Source organism: Vitis vinifera, chromosome 12 (genome assembly GCF_030704535.1).
Source record: "Vitis vinifera cultivar Pinot Noir 40024 chromosome 12, ASM3070453v1".
NCBI lineage: Eukaryota > Viridiplantae > Streptophyta > Magnoliopsida > Vitales > Vitaceae > Vitis > Vitis vinifera.
In genome coordinates, this window is record NC_081816.1 from 5601992 (window position 1) to 5621495 (window position 19504).

General features: G+C 35.3%; 3 protein-coding genes across 4 annotated transcripts; all 3 read left to right on the top strand.

Annotated features, from left to right (window-relative positions):
• The first annotated feature begins 726 nt into the window (after positions 1-726).
• On the top strand, positions 727-6022 carry LOC100265426 (arogenate dehydratase/prephenate dehydratase 1, chloroplastic). 2 transcript variants are annotated; one of them, XM_002269427.4, is made up of 12 exons: positions 727-959; positions 1088-1394; positions 2143-2210; positions 2326-2418; positions 2707-2907; positions 3863-3943; positions 4037-4132; positions 4448-4525; positions 4608-4697; positions 4783-4850; positions 5096-5177; positions 5717-6022. In XM_002269427.4, exons 2-12 carry the CDS (start codon positions 1121-1123, stop codon positions 5771-5773), a joined length of 1188 nt encoding a protein of 395 aa, XP_002269463.1. In that variant the 5' UTR covers positions 727-959; positions 1088-1120; the 3' UTR covers positions 5774-6022. The 2 variants fall into 2 exon arrangements, with proteins under 2 accessions (XP_002269463.1, XP_010657207.1); XM_010658905.3 differs by having other exon boundaries at positions 818-1394.
• A 2079-nt stretch (positions 6023-8101) lies between these two features.
• Positions 8102-10960, top strand: LOC100233045 (5'-adenylylsulfate reductase 3, chloroplastic). The gene is made up of 5 exons (XM_002269703.5): positions 8102-8385; positions 8998-9153; positions 9247-9382; positions 9530-10343; positions 10450-10960. The coding sequence occupies exons 1-5, from the start codon at positions 8319-8321 to the stop codon at positions 10678-10680; spliced, it is 1404 nt and encodes a 467-aa protein (XP_002269739.2). The 5' UTR covers positions 8102-8318; the 3' UTR covers positions 10681-10960.
• Positions 10961-14426: 3466 nt separating this feature from the next.
• On the top strand, positions 14427-18129 carry LOC100260211 (L-ascorbate oxidase homolog). The gene is made up of 8 exons (XM_002269578.5): positions 14427-14848; positions 14963-15072; positions 15687-15957; positions 16054-16156; positions 16251-16596; positions 16806-17171; positions 17386-17464; positions 17643-18129. Exons 1-8 carry the CDS (start codon positions 14711-14713, stop codon positions 17853-17855), a joined length of 1626 nt encoding a protein of 541 aa, XP_002269614.1. The 5' UTR covers positions 14427-14710; the 3' UTR covers positions 17856-18129.
• The last annotated feature ends 1375 nt before the right edge of the window (positions 18130-19504 follow it).

Sequence of the window (19504 nt, forward strand, 5' to 3'; positions counted from 1 at the left end):
ATTTACAATTAATTAATCAATTTTTTAATTTTAAATTATTATTAAAAATTACAAGATTTATTAAAGAATCTAAAACATTAATTACGTCTACTATTTTTTATGGTTATTATATACATTTTTGAGTTTTAAACTATTTATTAAAATCATTAAAATTATTAATAAATTCAATACAAAATCTTACTTTTAAATTTATTTTCTCTAATTAAAAAAAAACAATCATAACAATTCTCTATTTTACTTTATTTTTTAAAAATTATTTCTAAAGATTGAATTTAGGTATAAATTTTTAAAAACAATTTTTTTTTTAAATAATAAGTCAAAATACGCTTTTATTATTTAGTAAAAGAAACTTTTAAGGAATTTTTTTAGACGAAAATAAAAAATTATTTCAAATGATGTATAATACGACACTTTTTTCAAATAAAAATTTTAAAAAATATTTTAAATTATGTATACAGATATCATTGACAATTTATTTATTTATTTTTTATTTCTAATTTTTACTTAACATTGAAATAAAAATAAATTTTCATTCTCAATCTTACATTCCTTTATATATATATAAACGCATTAATTGGAATTACTAAATTAATTAAAATTATTTTTTTAATTTTATGAGAGAGAATAACAATAGAAATTAAAAAAAAAAAAAATAGGGTTAATGGTAGGTTTTAGTGATATGATATAAGGTTTTTGCTTACGTGGCACATTTTTCATCGGTCAGCTATCACAGAATTTTTTGTCCTAGAGCAAATCATTACACCGTTGGCAGAGTGGGCCCTAGAAACTGTGACCCAGATCAATCCAACCACGGTGAGGCTTCGAAGGGAAAACAATTCAGCTTAACGTCTCCATCCGTTACAACTTCCAAATCGCAGAGCTTGTCAAAGAAGTGGAAGAAGTCTTTACAGATACCCCAAAACGTGTTCACCTAACCTGGTATCAGGTGTTTGATCAAAGTACTGAACCAAAACTTCCACTCCTAACACCATTTTTTATTCTGTATTTTTCCACACACGCATTCCCCTTCTTGCTTTGCAAGTTGACACCAACAGTTGTACTGACTGAATTTGGCTTTTGAGAACAGGTCGAAGCACAGCATTTTGTTTTTCATGTTTTTATGGCTTTGAAGTTTAGTTCTGTGTTGGGTGGTGCTGTTTCCCAGTTGGGTTGGGAAGATTTGGGCTCCAAGCCTTCTGGGGTGGTCTGCAATTGGGGTAAGGGCACTGCGGAGACTCCCAGTGTGGTTTTTTCGGGCTTGTCGACTCACCGGGGGATAAAGTCGTTGGATGATGGGAACCCGTCAAATCCGGGAACTGAATTGCAGGGGATTGTTGATAAGGTGGATAACAATGACTCCGGGAGAATACACAGGGATCTGGCATCATTTCCAAGTGGGTTGTCTCATTCCAATTTGGTTAATGTGTTTATTGTTCTTAGTTTTAAATGTTTTGGTTTTTGTCTTGATGAATTACCTTGGACTTGCAATTTAAAACATATAGGGTGAATGGATATGAATTGGTTGATTAGTTGGTAAGTAATTGATGTAATTTAGATGAGAGTTTGTAACTTAGATTTTCCCGGACTTCTGTTTGTAAATATGTTATTCGAGGGTTGAAGGTCTTGATGTACTGCTCCCAATTTTGATAGAATTAGCTCAATTCTTATGGCAAAGGATGAGTCAGACTATTGTATGTGTTATGTTGCAACTGTTCTATAATTATGTACGAATGTTTTTTATTTTTTGTAGTTATGTTTAGCCGTTTAGGGGATCCTTGATATCATTTCTATATGCAAGAAGGGAGGGTTGATTTTTAAGATGGTCCTAGTAGTCTGAAAAGGATCTTGCTTCTACTGGCAATGAATGTAAATAGATTGGGTTGATTTTTCTGTTGGTTAAATGTAATGGAAGTTTTATTTTATTTTAAACCTTCAAAGGAGTCGTCTTCCTCCTTTTACCTTTTTGGACTCATGCAAGAGTTGGATTTTAAACTTATCTTTGCACCTTCCACATTCCCGCATGTTTTGCTTTAGTCAATTCTGCAAAACTTTCAACATGGTACAGTGTCAAATGTCATTTTCAAATTATTCAACATATAAATTTATGCCATTTAATTTTTACAATATTTTCACCAATTGCAGAACCATTATCTGTCACTGATATTTCTGCTGCTCCCAAGGATGGTACAAAGGTGCGCATTTCATATAAGGTATGATGTTTATTTTACGATTGCTAGCTGCAATTTGCAATCCCTAGATGCACACAAAAGTAAGAAATTTACCATGTCTTTAGTTATTTATATTATGGTTAAACCAATGATGCAGGGTGTGCCAGGCGCATATAGTGAGGACGCTGCCCTCAAAGCTTACCCTCATTGTGAAACTGTTCCTTGTGATGAGTTTGAAGATGCATTCAAGGTATCCAGTATGATATCAGTTTAACATTCTGTGGGAGGAAATTTTGTACACTAGGTTTAACATAAATTTTGTGTCTATCTATTTTGTTTTCCATAAGATCTCTCCATTTATTCACCACCATATGTATGTTTGTTTGTGTGTGTGTGTGTGTGTGTGTGTGTGTGTGTGTTCAATAAAATAAATATATAAACAGAATGGAATGATTTCATTCAAATTCGGTGTCCAAATGCCTCATTGAATTAATGACCTGATCCTTTTTACATTTGTTCTGTTGTTTCTGTTTTGCAGGCTGTTGAATTGTGGTTGGCTGAAAAAGCAGTTCTTCCCATTGAGAATTCTTTAGGTGGAAGCATCCATCGTAACTATGATTTACTCCTTCGTCATAGGCTGCACATTGTGGGTGAGGTGCAGTTGGCTGTTAACCTCTGCCTCCTAGCTATACCAGGGGTGGGAATTGATCAGCTAAGACGTGTTCTAAGCCATCCTCAGGTCAGGTTTTTGTTTCCTCCTAGATTTTTGTTTCTAACTTGAGTTTCATTGATTGCATAAAGTAGATAAGAGTCCCTAAGGTCAGTCCTTGAAGCTGTCTTACCAAGGGTGGACAATTTAATATTGTTCACAACAGAAATTCAAAGCAAAAGTAAGAATTATTGAGATTGAAGAGAAAGTAAGGCAAATTCATGTTGCTAAATAGAACACAACATAATGAATATTGATCTCAATTATTAAGAAGATTAATGAAAAATGACTACCAGTTCAAATTACCAAATCATATTTGTGCTTTAGATGTTCCCAATGTCAAGCACTGGATTCTATATAAGGCGATGCTTACAGCTCCAACAACTTGAGTGTAAGCTCCTTTCAACCTGGGGGACCAGAGTAGCGTATTAAAGAGTTTTTGTAGCATTAGTTATCATTGTCCAATCTGGATTAGTTTCCTCTCGCTAGATAATTTCCTATATTTTGCAATAAGAAACTAATCCAAATTTGACAAGGATGTATAATGCCACAAGAACTCTTCACTAGGCTACATCACCTACTTTATGTCACAGAATTCATTAACCATTCTTGGGAGTCAAAAAAATTGGTCTTTTTCCTTGAGGGGGCTATATTTGGGAATCATTCTAATTATATTTATGACCAAATTTAATAGTTCAAAAAATATTGTTTTTAATTTTAAATTAGTATAGAAGCAAAATTGATTCATGAAGTCCAGGAAGTGAATGAGAGAAACAGAGAGAGAGAGAGTGCTTCAGCTTAAAACCTTGGTACACAGGATGGCCTCTCTCTACCTCTTACCTCACATTTTCATGTTCGTAAAGTATGATTACATGTTCTCTAATTTGGCACATAATCAAATATATAGCAGAATGTATTCCATATAAATATCTAGTTCCAAATCCCAATGTTAAATTTTTATGAGTTGAAAAGTCTTCATTTGCAGGCACTCGCCCAGAGTGATATCATCCTGAGTAAGTTAGGTGTTTCCAGAGAAAATGTTGATGATTCAGCTGGTGCTGCTCAGGTGATCTGTGGATGTCTTATTAGCACCTTAATTTTATTTTCTTGTACTATTTGAGGGAATGTTCCTTCTTGACCATGATGACTTGTTGATCAGTATGTAGCCTCACATGGCCTGAGGGATGCTGGTGTTGTTGCAAGTGCTCGAGCAGCAGAAATCTATGGGCTTAACATACTTGCAGAAAGAATCCAGGTAACTCATTGCTTAGCCCTTTTTTAGGTAACTACATTCTTTTTTCTATTTCCCATCCTTAAAAATTTCAACTTAACTCTACACAACGCAGCATTGCACAGGAAGTGTGTTGTTATTGATATTTCCGGGGGTGATTGTGCAAAAGCAGCAGCTGCCTGAGTTGGTGCAAGAGGTGGCTGCTGCAGGGTCATTGGTGGTGGCTAATTACTAGTTCATGTCCTGGTCACAAACCATAGAGTGCTGCTTAGTTATGTATAATTCCTATGCTTTATAGTTGAACACTACTTAATTTGCTTGAACTCATGGTCTGTACAGGATGACTTTGATAACATTACTCGTTTTCTGGTCCTTGCAAGGGATCCTATAATTCCAAGAACCAATAAGCTCTTTAAGGTAGGTTTTGTTCATCCATTTATGCCTCTTTATATGTTGGCTTAAATTCTCTGAAGCTGAAAATTGTTGTCCTACATTTCAGACAAGCATTGTGTTTACTTTGGAAGAAGGCCCTGGAGTATTATTTAAAGCCTTGGCAGTCTTTGCTTTGAGAGACATAAATTTGACAAAGGTTAAGTGAGAGTTTGTTTTCATTAGTTCACTCATTTTGTACAGAAGCCTCCACCATAAAGTTCTAGCTCTGTATGCATGTTCAGATTGAAAGCCGGCCACAGAGGAAGAAACCATTAAGGGTAGTTGATGACTCCAACACTGGAAGTGCCAAGTGAGTATTTTTCTCATTTTCATTGGAATACGTCAAATGACCATAATGAAATACAGACTAGGTACCTTGTATTTCAAATGGATTGTTAAGAGAAAAAAAAAAGGGAATCATAATAAGAATAATCTCATTGCCATTATACTTTGTGAACCCTGTTTTTGATTATCCACTTCTTGGATACCATAGTGGATCTTTCTGTATGAGGTGAAATTACTCATGATGTTTGATTGACTAATTTATGGAGGCAGGTATTTTGACTACCTCTTTTATATTGATTTTGAGGCTTCTATGGCTGAGCCCCGTGCACAGACAGCTTTGGCACATCTTCAGGTTTGTTCTAATTATGCCTCCTAATTTTGCTTTTGACTCATCCCACCAAATTCTTTATAAGCATTTGTCAAAGTTCCAAAAGCTTTGTTTGAAGCTATTGTAATGTTTCCTTCAGGTTTACAAATGAAATGGTGAGTAAATTTAAATCAGACTTAATACAATAAGAATCCAGAAGTACAAAATTATTTTTATTCCTTTGTTCAAGTTCCTCACATATTGTACTCTAAGATCCAGGGTAGGACTTAGGTTGGTTGAACTTATTAATTTGTTTCCATCGGGTAAGAAACAAGTGCATTCTTGCCGATTCTCTATTTAAGGTGAAAACCATGTTTGAAGGTTTTTAACCCTAAACACATTGATCAACACAATTTGTTTGCTACTTTGCATTTTGTATGGGGTGAGATTGAATGGATCTTCTGTGGATAGAATTATACATTTGGATTTATGTTAGCTTGGAACAAGCAAATGTTTTTTTCTTCAAAAGAATTCACTTCTTCAACCTACCTTCTTACAAGGTATTGCATTCAAATTTTTTGCAGGAGTTTGCCACATTTCTCCGTGTACTTGGTTGCTATCCTATGGATTCCTTTCCTTAGCAATCATGATCTTGATGCCAGTCCTCCCATAATAAAACTTATCCTGCTCAACCCCAGTAGGGAATGGAGTTCATCCAGAATTTTGGGATGGCCTGCTGTCCAAAGCTTGTATACATACTATTTTATTTGATGATGCTGGATCTTGGATCCTGCAGGTCACTGTATTTGGTTGTCAAAGACACTTCAAACATGGATTTTGGGACCCATTGGGTTGTACGTTATAAGATAAAAAGATTCTAGCTTGCTTGATACAGTATTGGGCAATTGTTCTAGTACAGACAGGCACAACTGCCCGCACATTAGACTGGATTGCTGTTATTGAGAACTCAAATTCCTCATCAGGGTTATCTACAGATTCCCCATTCATGTGTGGATTGCAGGTCTCAGCCTCTTCTGTTTCCATAAATATAAATTACCCTTCTGTGGCTTTTGAAGCTGATGATGCCTTCTTCAAAGGGTCACATGCCTCTTCAGTGGTCTTTGCCCTATCTCAGGGGGTGTTATGCCATACAAAAATATGATGATTCCTTTGCATTTGTATGTATTCATCTTGTTTCCTAGCTCAAATGTAACTTATGCCATTTCTTTGGGTCCCAGTTTCAGCATCAAATTAGTACCTAAAAGTGGAATCAATCGTATTGTTAATATAATAGTCTCATGTACTTGTACACTCATTCAATAGCTTAAATTTCATCGTACATTTTCAATAATTGATATTACAAGTTCAGTGGGCTCGAATCGAAACCTTAGAATTTTCCAATTTTTTTTTTTATTATTATTATTATCGCCTAGTGAAGTCTAGGTGACCTACTCCAAACATGTGACACAAAGAAACGTTCATGCATTTGATATAGTGGTTGATGACACTAAAGAAAAACTACTCAATTTCTGAAGTACAAAACAACTAGAAAACATAAACTTGATCAAATTCAATGGACATATTTTTCTGTTGAGTGGATGAATCTATTGAGAGAGACCAAAGGATCTGAAATTGAATCTGGTGGACCACATTCTGCATATTATTATTGCTGGCCTTTCACATCTTTGAGGCCCACCAAGTCACTGTCCCAAGCCCCCATCTTGTAATTACTTTTCCTTTTCTTTTTCCTCATAATTTTCCAGTTCTCCCATCTTTTTTTCTTGCAATGCTCCAGTCAGGAATTTTTCTTACCTGTACAAAATCACATGTGTCCATCTCAATGGTATTAGCATTGATATAATTAGGTTATATCCAATCCAATATAGCATGAAATAGAATAAAATAGAGAATATTATATCATATCTCATATTTGATTGATGATGGAATACGATAAATTATCTTATTATTTATCATATTATAGTTCAATCAAATATGGGATATAATAAGAGTGTGATATATTATCCATCATCTTTTTTATAACCCCTTCTACATGAGATGCATTAATCTTATCTTATACTGAGATATGGGATATTAACTTATTTTTTTATCAATATTTTTTATATACTTATTTTACAAAATAAATTTTTTTTATTATAAATTAAATTTCTTCTTAAAAAAAGAAAATTTTTAAAAACATTTCTAAAATAATATTAATATATGATATATAAATTATTTTTATATATTGAATAATATAATATAAAAAAATTTATTTATGAAGTTTAAATATCTTAATCATACATATTATTAAATATAAAATATTTTAATTTTTTAAAATATGCTGGAAAATCAAATTCATGAAATATATATTTTATAGGAAATTATATCCTATTGAAAATTATATCCCATTGAAAATTATATTCATACGATATCTTAATATATGCATTTTATGTTAATCAAATATAACATATTTTTAAATTTTTCTTCCTTAATTGGAGTTCTCTTCGAACAATGTCCACATACGCTATGTATCACACATATGATATATAAAATTATAAGTTAAGGTGTAAGTCTACGACGTATTATAACACAAACATTCCGAATATTTTGTTTTTATTGGGTTATATTTTTTATGTCTTAATAATTTTTTAAATTACAATCATTGTCTTAATATTCTTGGTTATATTTTTTTTATCCCACTCATATTTTTTTACCTTACACGTGCCTAAAATGAGATTGGATATTAAATTGAGTGAATCCAATTAATTGTGACTCTATTTGTTATTCAATGTTGAAAGGCACTAAGATGTGATTGACTACCAAACAAGCCTTATTGGGGGAAACTTTTTGGAGTACACATGAGATGCCATTGGCATAAAAAATAAAAAAAATAAAAAAACAAAAAATGAAAATTCTTCATGAGCATCCAGCCTTTAAAGAGGATAGACAAAGTCGAACAAGGCAACTGATGGCATGATCATGACCCTCCATTTGTCATACTTTTTCTCACTTGACCACAGTGATGATCACGGGCTAGCCCATGAATTTCTCAACGTGGAAGTGTCCGGGTTCAATGAACCTAGAACGGCCACCTTTTTGCAGGTGATGATTTAACGCTGTCCAAGGCTGAGCCAACAGCAAGGAAAATAATGAGAGAGTTTTAGAGAGAGAAAGCTTCAGAATTCTCTCATGGCGTTGGCTGCTTCTTCTTCTTCTTCTGCCATTCTTGGGTCTGTCGGTTCCCATGATCTCAATGGTATTTTTTTTCTTCCTTTTTCTTCTCCTTTCATTACGGTAGTTTTTATGAGCTGGGTTTTTCAGTTATCTGTTGAATCTATTCCTAAGCTATGATGTTTGGTAATCGTGAAAATGTAAAGAGAAAATGTTTTGTTTTTCATTTTTGAAAAAAAAAAAAGAAAAAACCCTATCATGTTACCATTTGCGAACTTCTTTATGTTATTTGAATGTGCGAAACTGCACTATCACTGAAAAAAGTTACGCAGATTAAGACTGTTTGTTTTAAAAAATGTCGTTGATGACATGTTTTTGAAACTGTTGTGGGATCAAAACCCTCAAATATTATTTTTTGTGTTTAAACAAACATGTTAATTGTTTTTACTTTCAAAAACTAAATTTTCTTTTCTTTTCTTTTCTTTTCTTTTTCAGATTTTGTAGAGGATATCCATCAGTGTCGATGGGTTCTAGGAATTTTTCCAAACAGATTTTTTTTTTTTTAAAAAAAAAAAGAAAATTGTAAAAGAATATTCATCAAAGTCCTACGAATCTTTCTATTCATTTCCTTGCTAACCTGTTTTTTCTTCATTCATTTCTTGCACTTTGCTTGTCTTTTTTTTTTCCCCCTTTACAGCTGCAAAAATTAGCTCTTTCCAAAGGTTGAATCAACCTGTGATTCTATCAGCTTCCTCCAATGTCATCCATGGACAATCCTGGATGAAGCCAATTTCCGCAGATCCGAAGAGGAGCCACGCTATGATCCCTTTTGCAGCGACAGTAGCTGCTCCTGGTAATTCTTCAGTGTTATTTTCAATCGATTTTAGGGATTATTATGGGCTTTATATTGGGTGGTTGTTGTTAAATGATAATGTTGTATATGCAGAGGTATTGGGGAAGGGTGAAAGTGAGGTAGTTGAGGATTATGATAAGTTGGCAAAGGACCTAGAAAGTGCCTCCCCTCTTGAAATTATGGACAAGGCCCTTCAAAATTTTGGGAATGATATTGCTATTGCTTTCAGGTATTTTCTTGTGTTTCATTCCATTTTTTGAGTAATTTGTTCACTGCCTTGTAGCCTACATGAATCCCTTCGGGAAATTAGAACTAAGATTAGGTTTGGAGAATTTTGCAGCTGTGATTTTTGATGATCTGAGTGTGGTCTGTGCAGTGGAGCTGAGGATGTGGTTTTGATTGAATATGCGCGGTTAACTGGTCGGCCTTTCAGGGTGTTTAGCCTGGATACTGGAAGGTTGAACCCGGAGACATATGCGTTTTTTGACACCGTGGAGAAGCACTATGGAATTCATATCGAGTATGTGTTTCCAGATTCTGTTGAGGTGCAGGCACTGGTGAGGAACAAGGGATTGTTCTCTTTCTATGAAGATGGTCACCAAGAATGCTGCAGAATACGTAAGGTGAGGCCTCTTAGGAAGGCTCTTAAGGGTCTTCGAGCCTGGATCACTGGGCAGAGGAAAGATCAATCTCCAGGCACCAGAGCTGAAATTCCGGTTGTCCAAGTGGATCCTACATTTGAAGGGATGGATAGTGGGGTTGGCAGCCTAGTGAAGTGGAACCCAGTGGCAAATGTGGACAGCATGGACATTTGGAACTTCCTCAGGGCCATGAATGTGCCTGTTAACAGTTTGCACTCACAAGGATATGTATCAATTGGGTGTGAGCCATGCACTCGACCAGTTTTGCCCGGCCAACACGAGAGGGAAGGAAGGTGGTGGTGGGAGGACTCCAAGGCCAAGGAGTGTGGCCTCCACAAAGGAAATATCAAACAAGAACAGGTGCCTGAACTAAATGGAAATGGCAATGGGGCTGCCCACAAAAATGGAAATGCTGCAGTTACCGACATTTTCAACTCCCAAAATGTAGTTTCCCTTAGTAGAACTGGGATTGGGAACTTAACCAAGTTGGAGAACCGAGCAGATCCATGGCTGGTTGTGCTCTATGCACCTTGGTGCCGTTTTTGCCAGGTAACAATTTCTTTTGAATCAGACACATTTCTAGATGCAGGTGATTGTGCTAATTGCTTACTAACCTGTGAAACATTCTCTTTTCCGTTTTGTAAATTGGATATAGGCCATGGAAGGATCATATGATGAATTGGCGGAAAAGCTGGCGGGTAGTGGGATAAAGGTGGGAAAGTTCAGAGCAGATGGTGAGCAGAAGAAATTTGCACAGCAGGAGCTGCAGCTTGGTAGCTTCCCTACAATACTATTCTTTCCTAAGCATTCTCCCAATCCGATCAAATATCCCTCAGAGAAAAGGGATGTTGATTCGTTGACGGCTTTTGTTAACGCCTTACAATGATGGTGACTATGATGAAATTCGACAGCAAGGAGCATTGTGCTTTCAGGGGGCCATTTTCATCTGAAACCCTGCTTTGCACATGGAGATGCTCCCTGTGAAATCCATGGTCTTGTACATTGTTGGTTCAGGCTGAGAAGAGTTCCCCTACAAACTTCAGTGATCCTGTTTTCAGGTTGTTCATAGCTTTCCTTTTTTCTTAGATCAAGGACACAAGAGAGCGTGACTAATAATGTCATTATTACTTCATATATTAATTTCTGCCTTCTCTTCTTGTTGGCTATTAGAATGGGTCTTTGATTTCTTCTGATAATTTGCTTATGAAGAGAGTAACAATTGATAATGTTTGCTTGCAAATTTCACATTCTGAAAGCTTCCATTTCCCTGGTGTTGAGGGAATAGGCACATAGGACTCTTGGTCAATTTTTGGAAGCTTTAGCAAGAAAATATATGCATGAACAAGCTTCAGAAAGCAAAATTAAATTGGATAGAACCCCTATCTCAACCGTGTTTTTTGGCCCCAATACTGAAAAGAAATCTGTCCAAACTCTCATATAGGTTCTACAGTCTGATGTGGAGTTAAGTTTTTTTTTTTTCGGTTGTTTTTCTTCATCAAATGTGTTTCTGATCTAGGGTTCTAACTCTTTGAATCAGAAAGATGTTTTAGAACTTGAGTCTTTTTAGAAGTCAAATGGAAATCCCCTTTTGGGAAAAACATTTCATTATACAACCCTCCTTCTCAGAGTTGAGACGTAGTTATACAAAACTACAAAACCTTACAGCAAAGGGAGAGTGAGTCATAAGAAGAAACTGTGGAAGTCCGTATATGAGGCTTCCACTTGTGTCCAAGCTTCAACACAAGCTGGTTGAGCTCAAGAATGATGTTACTTTTGTAGGTAGGAAGCTAGGTCTCTTTTTAAGAAAAAAAAAAGTGAGAAATTTCTCTTTATAATCAGAACGCCCCCGGCCCACCATCATTGTGTTGGGCTTTAGTTTATGTGGGTATCAAGTCATCATTGTGTTGGGCTTTAGTTTATGTGGGTATCAAGTATTTGTTGGGTGGTGAGCTTATGGGCCTATCAGCTTGGTGTAACGGGCATTTTGGTCCTCTTGAACAAAAAAAAACATTGAGGTTTGAGGTAAAAAATTTAATATGAAAATGGACCTTAAAATGAAAAGGTTTAGCTTTCTCAAGTGACATCGGAGCTAACAAATTAGTGTCATATGTTAAACTAGTTTGAAGAATATTGTCAATAGTGATGCATATGTAGAGATATTGAAAGGATTTGGCTCGGTGGATTCTAAGAGAACAAGTTGGTTGAATTGATTTGATCAATTTATGCTTCAATAGGATGAAGCTAAGCATTTAATGCTAAAAAAAATTAAACCAAATTTAACTTATTAAGATTAGTTTCATTCAATTGAAACAGATTAGTTATGTGATATCTCACATCAAATAAGAGATAAAGTTTATGACCCTATATATGTAGAGACTCCTTTTAATCAAGTAGACGCGTCTTAAAGTCGTGAGGACCCCTTTAAGTTTAAAGTGGACAATATTTATATGTTTGGATATGGGTCATTACAAATGGTATCACAATTCCGTGAGACACAACGAGAATATTATGTTTGTATGGAAGGGTGTTATGATATCCTACATTGAACAGGGGGGAAGTTTTTGGTGTTATATATATATAAATTCTTCTTAACCTTGTAAATGTGTTTTAAAATCATAAGAGTCCCTTTGGGTCCAAAATGAATATATGTAGACGGTCTGGTGTGAGTCGTTACAAGTTAAGCCTAAACCAATTTGGGCATTAAGTCCAATTAGCTTTTAAAGGTTGATTGACACTCATATTGTGAAACCAATATTTGATTAATATCGGTTTTAATAATAATAAAATAAGGTTTAAAAGTAATGATTTATCATCATTATGTTTAAATAAGAAGACTTCTACGCTATCATAATTCATTCTCATAATATGAATAACAACACATTTGTAATTGTAGAATAAAGTTTAGTTATTTTTAAAATATAAATATAAAATATTTTTCGGTACTAAATAATTATCTTAACAAGGCTCTAATATTTTCACATAAAATATTTGGAGTCTAATAAATGATCTTAATCCCATAATTTGATATATTTTTTATTTTAATCATATTGGTCGTTATCTTAATCAAAATTTAATTTCACACAACTGCCATCACGCCATGATTTTGGGTACAAGATTTTGACTATCAAACCATAATCATCGTAAAAACTAAGATGTGTTGGTCACTCGGGAGTCGGTCTCATGTTTCTTGCATCATTAGCCAAAACAAAAAAGAAAAACAAAACAAAAATCAGGAAATTAACTGCTTTTGTTGTCAACTTAACATAAGAGAAAACGCGTCATTTCCAAATTGCCAGTTGTAACGCGCTCTACACATTTCCCTTTTGCTTTTTTTGGGGTTGGGTGGCGAATCTATGGACAGCAAAAGTACCAAAATATCTTTGAGACTCCGACTACTTCAAAGACTTTATATCACTACTTGGATCTACCACTGCCTCCCCCAAAGACTCTGACTACTTGGATCTAGGAAATTTTCATCATAATTGAACTGCAGATGAGGGTTTTTTTTTTTTTTTTTTGGGGGGGGCGTGGGTAAGTGGAAATTCATTTAATCAAACACCCATAATTAATGCATTTGGCTACCCTACCTAACTTCTTCACTGGCTTCTATGATGCATGTAATGTACCATATCTCCATGCAAGGCCCATAATGTAATTGTGGAAAATGTAGTTTTTTTTTTTTTTTCAGGTGTAGGTGCTTTGAACCACAACCAGAACCAAAACCAAAACCAGGGTTTTATGTTAAAGTTTGCTTTCTATTTGTAAATGTTTTTGTACCAAATGAGATGCCCCACTTCCCATATTTTTTGTGGATGCGTACTAATCATTTCGATAGTGTTTTTTAAATGTAATTTTAAAGAAAAATTCGATATTTGATAAAATTTAGAAAACGTTTTAAAAAAATTATAATATTATTTGATAGAGTATTCTTTCAAAAAACATGACTTGTCTATAAAATATTTTAAATAAAAACAATATAAAAACATAATCCTATAACGTGTTTGACAACAAATTTATGAAAGATTCTTAATTTTTTAATGCTTGAATGAGAAAATTTTTCAAATGTTAAAAAAGTTATAAATGCTTTTAGAAATTACTATTTAGTTTTCTATCATTTTCATTAAATTCTACTTATGAAGTTCAAATTTTAAGTCATCTCTAAGTATCCCAATGATGTCGGTGTTTATCATATAACTTAAAATTCAATTTTTTTAAAACAAGGGCACATGCCAAAGATGTATCAATTGGTGAAACATATGGGCAAGGTGTCTTCTCATAAAATAATAGCCAATTGTGATTTTTCTAATAATATTTTGAACCAGAGTCTTCTCCTAATAAATGCACATGACCCTTGTTATCATAATTTCTGGATTCAAATTTTAAGTCAGGGGATAGAGGACAACTCGTAACCTTGGTAAAAATGTCAGTAGATTACGGCTTCATGAGACTCCTTGTATGATTCTTAAAAATCATAAAGTGGGATTTTGATTTTGAATATGGAAAGAAAATCAGAAAGAAAATCTGGAAAGAAAAAAAAAATGAAAACTGTAATTTAGTGAAGATCGACAGCACACCTTCCAGTGTAACAGTGCCAGGAGTACAGCTCATGAGCTTAGATTCTTGCTTTACATAAAGGACTCTCTCTCTCTCTCTCTCTCTCTCGCTCTCAGCCCTTGAAACTTCGATCTATCTTCTTCTGATTATCCTCACCGACAAAGCCTCTGTACAAGAAGTCTACAACATGATATAATAAAGAAGGAAAGCTCCAAAGCAAAGAACAAAGAACAAAGAAGAAAAAAGGCGATAGTGTAGAGATACACTTTTGAGTTGTGCCATTCCTTCCTTTCAATCCAACCCCCCCCATTTTCCCACTGAGAAATCAATCCCATTTTCCATCTGGGATTTTGAAGAGAGACATGGGAGATTACAGGGCTGTGAGTTGGGTGTTGCTAGTGTTCGTCTCAGTGACTTGCATTAGTGGGGAGGACCCTTACAGGTTCTTCACATGGAATGTCACCTACGGTGATATCTACCCTCTTGGAGTGAAGCAACAGGTGCTTCTGTGTTACTCTTCTTCTCTGTTTTCTGCTCTTTGGTTTCTCTGTTTTCTTGCTTTTTTGTATTTTCTCTACAAAAATAAACTCATGGGTTTCAAATTTCTTTTCCAGGGGATACTGATAAATGGGCAGTTTCCAGGGCCACCAATCGAATCTGTGACTAATGATAACTTGATTGTCAGTGTTTACAATAGCTTGGATGAGCCTTTCCTCCTCTCATGGTCAGTGCCCTTTTCCTTTCCCATTTTCCTATATTTTCTTGGTGATTATTTTTTCGTTTCTTCTTCAATTTTTCCGTTAATTCTTGACTGAAAGTATTGAATTTTCATTGCTTCCTGGGAACCCATTCCAGTGATGCAATCCCCGGTAGATATGGTGGATGAGAAAGAAAATGGACATTAAATATAGTTGCCTTCAAAACGACACCGTTTTATTGCCCATTGGTTTTCTTGGTTGGTATGTGCTTTAATGGTATCCTCTTTGTTTCCATCATAGATTTCATTGGGAGATGTGCTGTGCAATGCAATTCTAGCCCCTAAGCTTGAAAGTTGAAACCCATGTTCCCCAGGCATGGCCAGATTTATTCTTCTGGGCTGTGGCCCAGGAGGCCAGGATGACTACTAGTCTAGCCCAGACGCAACCCACCCTCATCACATTTTGAATGAACTATCCATGTCCCACATCGGCCAACATTATAGTCAACTTCACATAATTATAGGATTTAATGCAAGTAGATCACTCACCTTCATCAGATCAGGTGTTTTTAATGACGCTGTGTTTGTCATCTACTCCTAGGAGTAGGATTTAATGATACAATAATGTGAATTCTGGGCAGGAATGGTGTGCAGCAGAGGAGGAACTCATGGCAGGATGGAGTTTATGGCACCAACTGTCCGATTCCACCGGGGCAGAACTTCACCTATGTTCTGCAAGTGAAGGATCAAATTGGTAGCTACTTCTACTTTCCTTCTCTTGCCTTCCACAAGGCTGCTGGAGGGTATGGGGGCATTAAAATCTCAAGCCGTCCTTTAATTCCAGTACCTTTTCCTCCTCCTGCTGGCGATTACACTATACTAGCTGGGGACTGGTACAAGAAAAATCACACTGTAAGGAGCCTGTACCTGTACATTGGTCTTGCTAGATATTGAAAATATCAGAAACCAAGTCATTAGACTGATAAATTTCCCTTGGATGTTTAACAGGATTTGAAAGCGATTTTGGATGGTGGAAGTGATCTTCCTTTCCCTGATGGACTCCTTATCAATGGTCGGGGATCAAATGGATACACATTTACTGTTGATCAAGGTAACTGATTTTTATCAGTTGGAACCTTTGCATATATATGGGTTTGGTGTTTGTATAATTCATTGTGTTTGCCACTTGTTGTTTTGTTGGGCAGGTAAAACTTACAGGTTCCGGATATCTAATGTGGGGATTGCAACTTCCCTCAATTTTAGAATACAGGGCCACAAGATGCTGCTGGTGGAGGTGGAGGGGACTCATGCACTGCAGAACACATATTCTTCCCTTGACATTCACCTTGGCCAGTCATACTCTGTATTGGTTACAGCTGACCAACCGGCACAGGATTATTACATTGTGGTCTCCACACGTTTCACCTCCCAAGTGCTCACCACAACCTCCACTCTTCATTACAGTAACTCAGCAGGAAGAGTGTCTGGTCCTCCTCCTGGCGGTCCGACTATTCAGACTGATTGGTCTCTTAACCAGGCCCGATCTATCAGGTAATTCCTGTTAATTTTCTTATCTATAATGAAACTGATTAATATGACCATCGTTTTTGTATTTGTATGTTGACAATTAGTCTCTGCATTCGCATATATTTGCTTCTATTTGAATAACATGTGGAAAAAGAACCAGGCCAAGTATTTATGTCCGATGTTTTCTCCAAGGTTTTTCTCAATTATTCTTTTGTTGTCATGTATCAAATCAGACGGAATCTAACAGCAAGTGGGCCGAGACCTAATCCTCAAGGATCTTACCATTATGGATTGATCAACACTACCCATACAATCAGACTTGCAAACTCTGCTCCAGTTATCAATGGAAAGCAGAGGTATGCAGTTAACAGTGTGTCCTTCATCCCAGCAGATACACCACTTAAGCTTGCCGACTACTTCAAGATCTCAGGGGTCTTCAACCTTGGAAGCATCCCAGATAACCCCACTGGTGGTGGTGGTTACCTCCAGACTTCTGTCATGGCTGCTGATTTCCGAGGCTTTGCTGAAGTTGTGTTTGAGAATCCTGAAGACACCTTGCAGTCATGGCACATTGATGGCCATAATTTCTTTGTTGTGGGGTAAGTTACCAAGTTTCTCTAACTTGCAATTATCATTTTCCTTCTCCATGGAAATGAACACCATTCCAAAGAGCCATAATTACAAAGAGAAGATTATGTTACCACCAAGTTAACGAAAATCAGCCATGAACCTTGCAAATTAATATCCTTACTGCAAAGAAAATAACCACCTCGTCCTGATTTCTGAGACTCTGAACATTGTGTATTGTGGCAGGATGGATGGAGGGCAGTGGACACCTTCCAGTAGACTAAGTTACAATTTGAGAGACACAATTTCTCGTTGTACTGTTCAGGTAAACCAACATGTTGCCCTTTGAGTTTCTTTAACCGATCTCTAATGTTTACGCAACCTACTTTAGCATTAGAAATCATTTATCAAATTGTACCATCAAGTGTGACGTAAATGGGATTGGTTTGGTTATGGGGACTCCTAAATTTTTTTTTTTTTGGCTGTGTTTGATCTGTATGTAGGTGTATCCCAAGTCATGGACTGCCCTTTACATGCCTTTGGACAATGTGGGTATGTGGAACGTAAGATCAGAGAACTGGGCTCGCCAATACTTGGGTCAGCAATTCTATCTTCGTGTCTATTCTCCTGCAAACTCATGGAGAGATGAATATCCAATCCCTAAGAACGCTCTTCTCTGTGGACGAGCATCAGGCCGCAAGACCCGGCCTCTATAATTGAGAATGATTTGCACCACTGTCACGAGGGGGTGACAGGGGAGAAATACTTCACTGCAGAGGATGTTTGCCATGGCTTGACTCGAGCCATTTTTTGAGTTTTTTTTTTCCCTCCAAATAGTAATTTCAGATGGTTTGTTGTGCTGTCCAAATTGAACTCAACACATCCGATTTGTAATGGAACTCAATATCCTTAGTTCATTGTTTGAGATTTTTTTACTAATCTTGTTGTCAGCTTGTTTATTAATATACTTTTTGCCTCTTTTTCCGTCCATTTCCATTGCTCAAAGCTTAAGGTACACTCAAATGCCTTGCAGAAGAGCTTAAACCTTCTGCTCTATTCACTGTCCCCAAATGAATTTTAAAGAGACAAGCAGACAGCCAATCTCCAAACCCAAGTCATACACAACAACCCATGTTTTAAAAACCAAACTGGACCAGCCAGTTTGACCTATCCAACAGTCGACCGGACCCTGGTTCGGTTTGGTTTTTTCGCCAGAGGACATGTTGAACCAGGCGTCCGGCGGCTGAACCACTGAATCAGTGAACCGGTCAACGGATTCTTCCTTTTGGGCAAAACAGCGAGCCCATGCCTTTGGGCCACTAGATGGGCTCCCACTTCTCCCACATGGGCCTTGCGCTTCACAGCATATGTTGTTCACCCGGATCAGTTTTCGATGTGGGATGAGTAATTTAAGATAAATACCCAACCATGTAAAATGAGGGATCAGCCATGTAAAATAATTGTATTGTTTCATGGAGAGTTATTGTGAATATTAAATATTTAAATGAAATTAAATTTTGTCAACAATTAAATAACATACAATTTAAATAATTGTGTTAGTGTTCCTAAATGTAGGATTAAGCATAAAAATCTCAATACAGATATGTAAAAAAAAAAAAAAAATCCCAAAATCAAACAAATTAAAGATAATCCCCCACAAACAAAATATCTATTTTAGAAATATTTTGGTATTGGACTTTAAGAAAATTTTAATTATTGTACTAATAAATTTGTTGAAATTTTTTTAAATAAGATAAATATACAATTTTTTTAAAATAAAATCATTTTATCATAATTATTTTATATATATTAGGATTTATTTAAATTTAATTGTATAAACATTAAATAAATTTTGAAAAAATGAACAAATATTTTATTAAATCTATTTAGTATCCATACATACATAATTTTTTTTATTCAATCTATATATATATATATATATATATTACACACAAAATTAGTTTCTTAGGGGTAAACTTGCCTTTTATTTATTTTTTAATTTTTTAAAATTCTTAAATAAAGAAAAATAAATTATTATTTTTATAATTTGATGTCATGCAACTTTACAATGCTACCATTTAGACTCCAACTATTATTTTTACTATTATAATTTTGAAAAGAACAATTTAAGAGGAAAAGACAAGTAATAAATATAAAAAACTTAGAATTAAATTAAAGGAGAAAAATATATTAACATAAAAAAGAAAAAACAAGAAAAAAAAGGCATTTCTATCTTTATTATACAAATAAAAGAAAAAATAAATTAATAAACCTTCTTCTACCATTCAACATACTAATACTATGCTAATGCTATACATATAAGAAGAATAGATGAGCTTTTTTAGGATTTCTTATTCAAATTTTG

Excerpts from the sequence above, each read along its gene's own strand:
- LOC100265426 (XM_002269427.4), top strand. The coding sequence starts at position 1,121 with ATGGCTTTGAAGTTTAGTTCTGTGTTGGGTGGTGCTGTTTCCCAGTTG. Across the intron at positions 2,908-3,862 it reads GTGTTCTAAGCCATCCTCAG|GCACTCGCCCAGAGTGATAT; the intron begins GTCAGGTTTTTG and ends CTTCATTTGCAG. Across the intron at positions 4,851-5,095 it reads TCCAACACTGGAAGTGCCAA|GTATTTTGACTACCTCTTTT; the intron begins GTGAGTATTTTT and ends TTATGGAGGCAG.
- LOC100233045 (XM_002269703.5), top strand. The coding sequence starts at position 8,319 with ATGGCGTTGGCTGCTTCTTCTTCTTCTTCTGCCATTCTTGGGTCTGTC. Across the intron at positions 9,154-9,246 it reads AGCGACAGTAGCTGCTCCTG|AGGTATTGGGGAAGGGTGAA; the intron begins GTAATTCTTCAG and ends TTGTATATGCAG. Across the intron at positions 10,344-10,449 it reads CTTGGTGCCGTTTTTGCCAG|GCCATGGAAGGATCATATGA; the intron begins GTAACAATTTCT and ends AATTGGATATAG.
- LOC100260211 (XM_002269578.5), top strand. The coding sequence starts at position 14,711 with ATGGGAGATTACAGGGCTGTGAGTTGGGTGTTGCTAGTGTTCGTCTCA. Across the intron at positions 15,073-15,686 it reads GAGCCTTTCCTCCTCTCATG|GAATGGTGTGCAGCAGAGGA; the intron begins GTCAGTGCCCTT and ends AATTCTGGGCAG. Across the intron at positions 15,958-16,053 it reads GGTACAAGAAAAATCACACT|GATTTGAAAGCGATTTTGGA; the intron begins GTAAGGAGCCTG and ends GATGTTTAACAG.